The 12947-nt window shown below is 36.9% G+C and overlaps 1 protein-coding gene across 2 annotated transcripts in view; it reads left to right on the forward strand.

Annotated features, from left to right (window-relative positions):
• LOC121640677 (adenylate cyclase type 4-like) overlaps positions 1 to 12947 on the forward strand; it is a 36197-nt gene that overhangs the window by 15331 nt on the left and 7919 nt on the right. For both annotated transcript variants that reach the window (XM_041986498.1, XM_041986497.1), the window contains exons 9-17: positions 9691 to 9849; positions 9933 to 10092; positions 10380 to 10556; positions 10948 to 10979; positions 11176 to 11229; positions 11397 to 11460; positions 11602 to 11699; positions 11852 to 11936; positions 12406 to 12543. In XM_041986498.1, coding sequence (XP_041842432.1) covers positions 9691 to 9849; positions 9933 to 10092; positions 10380 to 10556; positions 10948 to 10979; positions 11176 to 11229; positions 11397 to 11460; positions 11602 to 11699; positions 11852 to 11936; positions 12406 to 12543 — 967 coding nt within the window. The remainder of the gene's footprint in view (positions 1 to 9690; positions 9850 to 9932; positions 10093 to 10379; positions 10557 to 10947; positions 10980 to 11175; positions 11230 to 11396; positions 11461 to 11601; positions 11700 to 11851; positions 11937 to 12405; positions 12544 to 12947) is intronic.

Below are 12947 nucleotides of genomic sequence, written 5' to 3' on the forward strand. Positions count from 1 at the left end.
GACAGACTGACATTAAAGACAGACGTAGATCAAAGACAGACGTACATTAAAGACAGACGTATATCAAAGACAGACATACATTAAAGACAGACGTATATTAAAGACAGACATACATTGAAGACAGACGTACATCAAAGACAAACGTATATTAAAGACAGACTGACATCAAAGACAGACGTATATTAAAGACAGACCTACATTAAAGACAGGCGTACATCAAAGACAAACGTACATTAAAGACAGACTGACATCAAAGTCTGACGTATATTAAAGACAGAAGTACATTAAAGACAGACTGACATCGAAGACAAACGTACATCAAAGACAGACTTACATTAAAGACAGACTGATATCAAAGACAGACGTGCACTAAAGACAGACGTACATCAAAGACAAACGTACATTAAAGACAGACTGAAATCAAAAACAGACGTACATTAAAGACAGACGTACAACAAAGACAAACGTAAATTAAAGACAGACGTACATTAAAGACAGACGTACATTAAAGACAGACTGACATCAAAGACAGACGTACATCAAAGACAGACGTACATTAAAGACAGACTGAAATTAAAGACAGACGTACATCAAAGACAGACTGACATCAAAGACAAACGTACATTAAAGACAGACTGACATCAAAGACAAACGTACATTAAAGACAGACTGACATTAAAGGCAGACGTACATTAAAGACAGACTGACATCAACGACAGACGTACATTAAAGACAGACGTATAGTAAAGACAGACTGACATCAAAGACAAACATACATTAAAGACAGACGTATATTAAAGACAGATGTACATTAAAGACAGGCGTACATCAAAGACAAATGTACATTAAAGACAGACTGACATCAAAGACAGACGTACATCAAAGACAGACGTACATTAAAGACAGACGTACATTAAAGACAGACGTAGATCAAAGACAGATGTACATTAAAGACAGACTGACATTAAAGACAGACGTAGATCGAAGACAGACGTACATTAAAGACAGACGTACATCAAAGACAGTCGTACAGTAAAGACAGACTGACATCAACGACAGACGTACATTAAAGACAGACATATATTAAAGACAGACTGACATCAAAGACAAACATACATTAAAGACAGACTGACATCAAAGACAGACGTACAGTAAAGACAGACGTAGATTAAAGACAGACTGACATTAAAGACAGACGTAGATCAAAGACAGATGTAGATCAAACACAGACGTACATTAAAGACAGACTGACATTAAAGACAAACGTACATTAAAGACAGACGTATATTAAAGACAGACTTACCTCAAAGACAGACGTACATTAAAGACAGACGTACATTAAAGACAGACTGACATTAAAGACAGACGTAGATCAAACACAGACGTACATTAAAGACAGACGTATATCAAAGACAGACTGACATCAAAGACAGACTGACATCAAAGACAAACGTACATTAAAGACAGACTGACATCAAAGACAAACGTACATTAAAAACAGACTGACATTAAAGGCAGACGTACATTAAAGACAGACTGACATCAACGACAGACGTACATTAAAGACAGACGTATAGTAAAGACAGACTGACATCAAAGACAAACATACATTAAAGACAGACGTATAATAAAGACAGATGTACATTAAAGACAGGCGTACATCAAAGACAAATGTACATTAAAGACAGACTGACATCAAAGACAGACGTACATTAAAGACAAACGTATATTAAAGACAGACTGACATCAAAGACAGACGTACATCAAAGACAGACGTACATTAAAGACAGACTGACATTAAAGACAGACGTAGATCGAAGACAGACGTACATTAAAGACAGACGTACATTAAAGACAGACGTACATCAAAGACAGACGTACAGTAAAGACAGACTGACATCAACGACAGACGTACATTAAAGACAGACATATATTAAAGACAGACTGACATCAAAGACAAACATACATTAAAGACAGACTGACATCAAAGACAGACGTACAGTAAAGACAGACGTAGATTAAAGACAGACATATATTAAAGGCAGACTGACATCGAAGACAAACATACATTAAAGACAGACTGACATCAAAGACAGACGTACAGTAAAGACAGACGTAGATTAAAGACAGACTGACATTAAAGACAGACGTAGATCAAAGACAGATGTAGATCAAAGAGAGACGTACATTAAAGACAGACTGACATTAAAGACAAACGTACATTAAAGACAGACGTATATTAAAGACAGAAGTACAGTAAAGACAGACTGACATCGAAGACAAACGTACATCAAAGACAGACTTACATTAAAGACAGACTGATATCAAAGACAGACGTGCACTAAAGACAGACGTACATCAAAGACAAATGTACATTAAAGACAGACGTACATTAAAGACAGACTGACATTACAGACAAACGTACATTAAAGACAGACGTATATTAAAGACAGACTTACATCAAAGACAGACTGACATTAAAGACAGACGTACATTAAAGACAGACTGACATTAAAGACAGACGTAGATCAAAGACAGACGTACATTAAAGACAGACGTATATCAAAGACAGACATACATTAAAGACAGACGTATATTAAAGACAGACATACATTGAAGACAGACGTACATCAAAGACAAACGTATATTAAACACAGACTGACATCAAAGACAGACGTATATTAAAGACAGACCTACATTAAAGACAGGCGTACATCAAAGACAAACGTACATTAAAGACAGACTGACATCAAAGTCTGACGTATATTAAAGACAGAAGTACATTAAAGACAGACTGACATCGAAGACAAACGTACATCACAGACAGACTTACATTAAAGACAGACTGATATCAAAGACAGACGTGCACTAAAGACAGACGTACATCAAAGACAAACGTACATTAAAGACAGACTGAAATCAAAAACAGACGTACATTAAAGACAGACGTACAACAAAGACAAACGTAAATTAAAGACAGACGTACATAAAAGACAGATGTACATTAAAGACAGACTGAAATTAAAGACAGACGTACATCAAAGACAGACTGACATCAAAGACAAACGTACATTAAAGACAGACTGACATCAAAGACAGACGTAGATCAAAGACAGACGTACATTAAAGACAGACGTATATCAAAGACAGACATACATTAAAGACAGACGTATATTAAAGACAGACATACATTGAAGACAGACGTACATCAAAGACAAACGTATATTAAACACAGACTGACATCAAAGACAGACGTATATTAAAGACAGACCTACATTAAAGACAGGCGTACATCAAAGACAAACGTACATTAAAGACAGACTGACATCAAAGTCTGACGTATATTAAAGACAGAAGTACATTAAAGACAGACTGACATCGAAGACAAACGTACATCAAAGACAGACTTACATTAAAGACAGACTGATATCAAAGACAGACGTGCACTAAAGACAGACGTACATCAAAGACAAACGTACATTAAAGACAGACTGAAATCAAAAACAGACGTACATTAAAGACAGACGTACAACAAAGACAAACGTGAATTAAAGACAGACGTACATAAAAGACAGATGTACATTAAAGACAGACTGAAATTAAAGACAGACGTACATCAAAGACAGACTGACATCAAAGACAAACGTACATTAAAGACAGACTGACATCAAAGACAAACGTACATTAAAGACAGACTGACATTAAAGGCAGACGTACATTAAAGACAGACTGACATCAACGACAGACGTACATTAAAGACAGACGTATAGTAAAGACAGACTGACATCAAAGACAAACATACATTAAAGACAGACGTATATTAAAGACAGATGTACATTAAAGACAGGCGTACATCAAAGACAAATGTACATTAAAGACAGACTGACATCAAAGACAGACGTACATCAAAGACAGACGTACATTAAAGACAGACGTACATTAAAGACAGACGTAGATCAAAGACAGACGTACATTAAAGACAGACGTACATTAAATACAGACTTACATCAAAGACAGACGTACATTAAAGACAGACGTACATCAAAGACAGACGTACAGTAAAGACAGACTGACATCAACGACAGACGTACATTAAAGACAGACATATATTAAAGACAGACTGACATCAAAGACAAACATACATTAAAGACAGACTGACATCAAAGACAGACGTACAGTAAAGACAGACGTAGATTAAAGACAGACTGACATTAAAGACAGACGTAGATCAAAGACAGATGTAGATCAAAGACAGACGTACATTAAAGACAGGCTGACATTAAAGACAAACGTACATTAAAGACAGACGTATATTAAAGACAGACTTACCTCAAAGACAGACGTACATTAAAGACAGACGTACATTAAAGACAGACGTACATTAAAGACAGACTGACATTAAAGACAGACGTATATCAAAGACAGACTGACATCAAAGACAAACGTACATTAAAGACAGACTGACATCAAAGACAAACGTACATTAAAGACAGACTGACATTAAAGGCAGACGTACATTAAAGACAGACTGACATCAACGACAGACGTACATTAAAGACAGACGTATAGTAAAGACAGACGTACATCAAAGACAAACATACATTAAAGACAGACGTATATTAAAGACAGATGTACATTAAAGACAGGCGTACATCAAAGACAAATGTACATTAAAGACAGACTGACATCAAAGACAGACGTACATTAAAGACAAACGTATATTAAAGACAGACTGACATCAACGACAGACGTACATCAAAGACAGACGTACATTAAAGACAGACTGACATTAAAGACAGACGTAGATCGAAGACAGACGTACATTAAAGACAGACTGACATCAAAGACAGACATACAGTAAAGACAGACGTAGATTAAAGACAGACTGACATTAAAGACAGACGTAGATCAAAGACAGATGTAGATCAAAGACAGACGTACATTAAAGACAGACTGACATTAAAGACAAACGTACATTAAAGCCAGACGTATATTAAAGACAGAAGTACATTAAAGACAGACTGACATCGAAGACAAACGTACATCAAAGACAGACTTACATTAAAGACAGACTGATATCAAAGACAGACGTGCACTAAAGACAGACGTACATCAAAGACAAACGTACATTAAAGACAGACGTACATTAAAGACAGACTGACATTACAGACAAACGTACATTAAAGACAGACGTATATTAAAGACAGACTTACATCAAAGACAGACTGACATTAAAGACAGACGTACATTAAAGACAGACTGACATTAAAGACAGACGTAGATCAAAGACAGACGTACATTAAAGACAGACGTATATCAAAGACAGACATACATTAAAGACAGACGTATATTAAAGACAGACATACATTGAAGACAGACGTACATCAAAGACAAACGTATATTAAAGACAGACTGACATCAAAGACAGACGTATATTAAAGACAGACCTACATTAAAGACAGGCGTACATCAAAGACAAACGTACATTAAAGACAGACTGACATCAAAGTCTGACGTGCACTAAAGACAGACGTACATCAAAGACAAACGTACATTAAAGACAGACTGACATCAAAGACAAACGTACATTAAAGACAGACGTACAACAAAGACAAACGTAAATTAAAGACAGACGTACATTAAAGACAGACGTACATTAAAGACAGACTGACATCAAAGACAGACGTACATCAAAGACAGACGTACATTAAAGACAGACTGAAATTAAAGACAGACGTACATCAAAGACAGACTGACATCAAAGACAAACGTACATTAAAGACAGACTGACATCAAAGACAAACGTACATTAAAGACAGACTGACATTAAAGGCAGACGTACATTAAAGTCAGACTGACATCAACGACAGATGTACATTAAAGACAGGCGTACATCAAAGACAAATGTACATTAAAGACAGACTGACATCAAAGACAGACGTACATCAAAGACAGACGTACATTAAAGACAGACGTACATTAAAGACAGTCTTACATTAAATACAGACTTACATCAAAGACAGACGTACATTAAAGACAGACGTACATCAAAGACAGACGTACAGTAAAGACAGACTGACATCAACGACAGACAGACATTTAAGACAGACATATATTAAAGACAGACTGACATCAAAGACAAACATACATTAAAGACAGACTGACATCAAAGACAGACGTACAGTAAAGACAGACGTAGATTAAAGACAGACTGACATTAAAGACAGACGTAGATCAAAGACAGATGTAGATCAAAGACAGACGTACATTAAAGACAGACTGACATTAAAGACAAACGTACATTAAAGACAGACGTATATTAAAGACAGACTTACCTCAAAGACAGACGTACATTAAAGACAGACGTACATTAAAGACAGACTGACATTAAAGACAGACGTAGATCAAACACAGACGTACATTAAAGACAGACGTATATCAAAGACAGACTGACATCAAAGACAAACGTACATTAAAGACAGACTGACATCAAAGACAAACGTACATTAAAGACAGACTGACATTAAAGGCAGACGTACATTAAAGACAGACTGACATCAACGACAGACGTACATTAAAGACAGACGTATAGTAAAGACAGACTGACATCAAAGACAAACATACATTAAAGACAGACGTATATTAAAGACAGATGTACATTAAAGACAGGCGTACATCAAAGACAAATGTACATTAAAGACAGACTGACATCAAAGACAGACGTACATCAAAGACAGACGTACATTAAAGACAGACGTACATTAAAGACAGACGTAGATCAAAGACAGATGTACATTAAAGACAGACTGACATTAAAGACAGACGTAGATCGAAGACAGACGTACATTAAAGACAGACGTACATCAAAGACAGTCGTACAGTAAAGACAGACTGACATCAACGACAGACGTACATTAAAGACAGACATATATTAAAGACAGACTGACATCAAAGACAGACGTACATCAAAGACAGACGTACATTAAAGACAGACGTACATTAAAGACAGACGTAGATCAAAGACAGACGTACATTAAAGACAGACGTACATTAAATACAGACTTACATCAACGACAGACGTACATTAAAGACAGACGTACATCAAAGACAGACGTACAGTAAAGACAGACTGACATCAATGACAGACGTACATTAAAGACAGACATATATTAAAGACAGACTGACATCAAAGACAAACATACATTAAAGACAGACTGACATCAAAGACAGACGTACAGTAAAGACAGACGTAGATTAAAGACAGACTGACATTAAAGACAGACGTAGATCAAAGACAGATGTAGATCAAAGACAGACGTACATTAAAGACAGACTGACGTTAAAGACAAACGTACATTAAAGACAGACGTATATTAAAGACAGACTTACCTCAAAGACAGACGTACATTAAAGACAGACGTACATTAAAGACAGACTGACATTAAAGACAGACGTAGATCAAACACAGACGTACATTAAAGACAGACGTATATCAAAGACAGACATACATTAAAGACAGACTGACATTAAAGACAGACTTACATCAAAGACAAACGTACATTAAAGACAGACTGACATCAAAGACAGACGTATATTAAAGACAGACGTACATTAAAGACAGACTGACAGTAAAGACAGACGTACATCAAAGACAGACGTACATTAAAGACAGACTGACATCAAAGACAAACGTACAATAACGACAGACGTATAATAAAGACAAATGTACATTAAAGACAGACTGACATCAAAGACAAACGTACATTAAAGACAGACTTACATCAAAGACAGACGTACATTAAAGACAGACTGACATCAATGACAGACGTACACTAAAGACAGATGTACATCAAAGACAGACGTACATTAAAGACAGACTGACATCAAAGACAAACGTACATTAATGACAGACATACATTAAAGACAGACTGACATCAACGACAAACGTACACTAAAGACAGATGTACATCAAAGACAGACGTACATTAAAGACAGACTGACTTCAAAGACAAACGTACATTAAAGACAGACTTACATCAAAGACAGACTTACATCAAAGACAGACGTACATTAAAGACAGACTGACATCAACAACAGACGTACATTAAAGACAGACATATATTAAAGACAGACTGACATCAAAGACAAACATACATTAAAGACAGACTGACATCAAAGACAGACGTACAGTAAAGACAGACTGACATCAACGACAGACGTACATTAAAGACAGACGTACAGTAAAGACAGACTGACATCAAGGACAGACGTACATTAAAGACAGACATACAGTAAAGACAGACTGACATCAAAGACAAACGTACATTAAAGATAGCCGTACATCAAAGACAAACGTACATTAAAGACAGACTTACATTAAAGACAGACTGACATCAAAGACAGACGTACAGTAAAGACAGATGTACATCAACGACAGACGTACATTAAAGACAGACTGACATCAAAGACAGACGTACATCAAAGACAGACGTACATTAAAGACAGACTGACATCAATGACAGACGTATACTAAAGACAGATGTACATCAAAGACAGACGTACATTAAAGACAGACTGACATCAAAGACAAACGTACATTAATGACAGACATACATTAAAGACAGACTAACATCAATGACAGACGTACACTAAAGACAGATGTACATCAAAGACAGACGTACATTAAAGACAGACTGACATCAAAGACAAACATACATTAAAGACAGACTTACATCAAAGACAGACTTACATCAAAGACAGACGTACATTAAAGACAGACTGACATTAAAGACAGACATATATTAAAGACAGACTGACATCAAAGACAAACATACATTAAAGACAGACTGACATCAAAGACAGACGTACAGTAAAGACAGACTGACATCAACGACAGACGTACATTAAAGACAGACGTACAGTAAAGACAGACTGACATCAAAGACAAACATACATTAAAGACAGACTGACATCAAAGACAGACATACAGTAAAGACAGACTGACATCAAAGACAGACGTACATTAAAGACAGACATATATTAAAGACAGACATACATTAAAAACAGACGTACAGTAAAGACAGACTGACATCAAAGACAAATGTACATTAAAGACAGCCGTATATTAAAGACAGACGTACATTAAAGACAGACGTACTTCAAAGACAGACGTTCATCAAAGACAGACTGACATCAAAGACGGACTGACATTAAAGACATGGCACAGACTGTAGAAAGTCACGGTATGTATAATAAATCTTGGCGACATGCTGAGAAGCACAAACGGGCACGCGCCATATGACCCGGAGTTTTTGGGCTTGCACATTCAGAGGCTCAGCTCGGCCTCCGCTCGCCGCCTTCACTTGGCATGCGTTTATTCATTTATTCGTTCATTCATTCATTGTTTTCAAACATGTCTTTCTATATATTTTTTTTACTCTTTTAGGCAACAATCTTTTTTACTTCTATTTCTTTCTCTGAAATATTTATTTCTCTTGAAATTCTGAATATGAGATTAGTTTTAAGTTGTTTTGTGTTTATGTGTGTGATTGCCATTTCCCTGATTTTGCTTTCCTTTTTTCTTATGTTAGAAAAATGAGCTACAGCTAAATTAAACTTTCAATGACAATTTAAGAGAAAAAGTGAACATTCTGCCGTTCAGACTTTAGCATGATGTTTGTCTTCTTGCAGCAAACTGCGAGAGGCGACCGGGGTTGACATCAGCATGCGCGTGGGCGTTCACACTGGCAACGTGCTCTGCGGTGTGATTGGCCTACAGAAGTGGCAGTATGACGTGTGGTCACATGATGTCACTTTAGCCAATCACATGGAGTCTGGGGGTCTTCCTGAGTGAGAAAGTGTTAAGTTCAGATAACAAAAATCGTTTCTTAGAAAAAGAGAAAGAAATCTTAACATATTTGTTTTACAAACAGGCGAGTCCACATCACAGAGGAGACGCTCCAACACTTGAATGGAGTGTACCAGGTGGAGGAGGGGGATGGAGGCAGTCGGGATCCTCTTCTTAATGGAAGAAAAACATATTTCGTTATTGACCCCCACAAGTCAGACAGTATTTCCCGGAGACTCAAAGAGGTAGGTGTCATTGTGAGAAACGCGCATTTAAAATGCGTGTTGCTGTGGTTTTTTCAGCTGGTTATCTGTGCAGGATTATTCTGATGAATAAAATAAAACGTGATATGAAAATAGCAGTGAAGGTCTTCTGATTTTAAAATTTTAACTTCACAGTATAATTGTGTTCTATCAGTTTGATTTTTCTCTGCACAAGCGCTCTCAAACAAGGCAACAGTCTCTGACTTGCTTGATTAAGCTGTCTACAAATTCAGTCGGAAAAGTGAAGCTATCGTAATCTTTTATTCCAGGCAAGCAGTCTGGAGCCAGCAGAGAGCAGGCAGCGGGCATCTGTCCGGATGTCTCAGTACCTCCAGTCCTGGCAAACCATCAACCCCTTTGCAGACCTTAGCAACCCCGGGGCCAAGCACTCCAAAAAGCCCATCATCCCCATCAAAGCTGTCATGAGGCGAGCTCGTCTGACTGCAGTAAGTGTTTTTGCATCTACTTTGTTTGTTAGTTTTTGTATATAGGTGCAGCGCTGTATATCAAACCATCTTTGGGTCTTTGTGTTTGTCATGAGTGTTTAATCACGAACTCTATTGTAGTCAGTTCAATTAAAAAACACTTTGTTTGTCCCCTGAGGGGCAGTTTTTAAGCACGCAGAGCAACATAATAATGTGCTTTACAGTGATGACAAAAGTAATCACAATGATGAAAAGGGTATGAAAGAAAATAATTACTGCACATGTGATGTGATAAAGATCTGGCAGGCACGTTGGAGTGGAGAGTGTAGGAAAACAGCGTATGTGTGAAAGATATGACGGAAGATTATGAAGTGTGTTAGTCTGAAGATGCATGTGTGTGTGTTTGATTCAGGAAAGACCACCCAGTCACGACAATCTCAGATCGTAAGTACCAAAAATTACTCAAAGATGCTGAAAAATTATGCAATAATCCCTATATTAACCTTGGTACTATAATAATTAAAATAGTAGAAGTAGAATAGTAGAATTAAACTTCTTTCTTGTAGCATAAATTAAATGTGCCTTTTTAAGGGATCACCATGACTTTCTCTTTCTGTAATGCGTCCTTTCTTTGTTTCAGCTTGTCTGTTGATAACAGTGTGAGGGCATCACTGGACACACTGGGCACGGCCTCGTAAGTTTGTCTTGTTCAATTTTTCTTGTACGTCGATACATTTAGACATTTTAGTTCCAGCAGTGACCACAGTGATCCTTTGAAATGAAGCTTTAATGGATGTATATTTATACAGTCTCATTGTTTCCAGATCTTTCTCACCACATATGGTTTCATTTACCTTTCAGGAGAAAAGGAAAGAGACTCAACTGCTTGACTCTGCTGTTTAATGACCTCAGCTTAGAGAGACAGGTAGATTAATTCTGGATTCAGGTGTTTGTGGAGGTTTTATACACATAAATGAGCAAATGTGACAGAGGATCATTTTGTGGCTTTGTGCATTGTCAAAGCAGCTTCCACTGTACAGGCTGTTTTACTTTCTTTGTTTTCCAGTTCCGCCTATCAGAAGTGAAGGGTTTGCACCACTCAATGAGCTGCTTAGCTGTAATCTTTCTTACTCTATTCACCGTCCAGATGCTTGTCTCAGAAAGGTACGTAGCACTTTAGCCAAATTCATCAAATTAACGACTTCTCAGCTTCATTCTTGTTCAAACTCACTCATTTCTGAAAAAGAACATTATTGTGAAACTGGGTATTTTCTTACATTGCTCAGAGGACAAACAAAAGTTTTTAATCTTCGCAGGAACTTTGAGATGGCAGTGTCCTACGGTGTGACCTTCCCGGTGATGGTGCTGCTTTTGTTCGTTGCCTTTACGGGCTACTTAAAGGTAAACACGTTGATGAAATGGATAGATTCTTACATCAGCAGCTGATTGACGACACATCGTTCAGCAAAAGAGGCTCAGTGGTCAGGATCCTGCACACACTCATGTTATGATGGCATATATCAATTGTTGATGGTATGACCCATGTGTGTTTTCACTGTGAGGTAAACCATAAATAACAATGTTCCAAAACATTTTGCAAATCAAATCAAGCTTTATTTATAAAGCACTTTTTATGTATAACAGCAGCACAACGTGATTTACATTATAAAAACTTTTCTGCAGTTTTTCCATCTTTCCATCCACTGACAATATTTTTAAATACCTTTAAAAAATGTAATTAAAAGAAAAATCTTTTTATGGTTGCTTGGTGTTTGTGGTTGACTGATGAATTCCACTTAGCGGTAGGAATTTGTCGATGACATTCACACTTCTTCTGTATTAAATTTGTGCATGTGTTTGTTTTCCTCAGAGATGGAGGTCTAAGATGCCGCTGAACGTCCAGTGGATATCAGGGATTTCGCATGGCGTCTCCACGGTTGCAGCATTACGGCTCTTTGTAGTTGTTCTCTGTGTGCTCATCACCCTGCTGATGGCCATCCTCAACTTTGTGAGTGTTTTTAATTCTGATTACTAACATTGTGATGTGTAATACTCAGTAATGATTTAAAAGTAGCGTATTGTGTATGTATACATTAAAAGTACTGCTGTATGAACAAGAGTTCTTTCATTTTTGGTTTTCAAACACTTTAAACACAGCAGTCTTTACTTCACACAGTTAGCAGTTAAAATATTTCTTCTAAATCAACGCTTAAATATTAATGTAATAAAATCATAAATATATGACAAAGAAAGATGAAAATTTCAGGGTTTATTTGTTAAGCTGTATCAAGTCAGTGGTATGAAATTCAAAGCTGTGTGAACCCGCCTTCCTGTCTTAACCCAGAAGGAACAGTATCTGATGGTACATTTCCAGTCATCAGGTGTTTCCCACGCTACCTGAAAACCAGAATA

Source organism: Melanotaenia boesemani, chromosome 5 (genome assembly GCF_017639745.1).
Source record: "Melanotaenia boesemani isolate fMelBoe1 chromosome 5, fMelBoe1.pri, whole genome shotgun sequence".
Lineage (NCBI taxonomy): Eukaryota > Metazoa > Chordata > Actinopteri > Atheriniformes > Melanotaeniidae > Melanotaenia > Melanotaenia boesemani.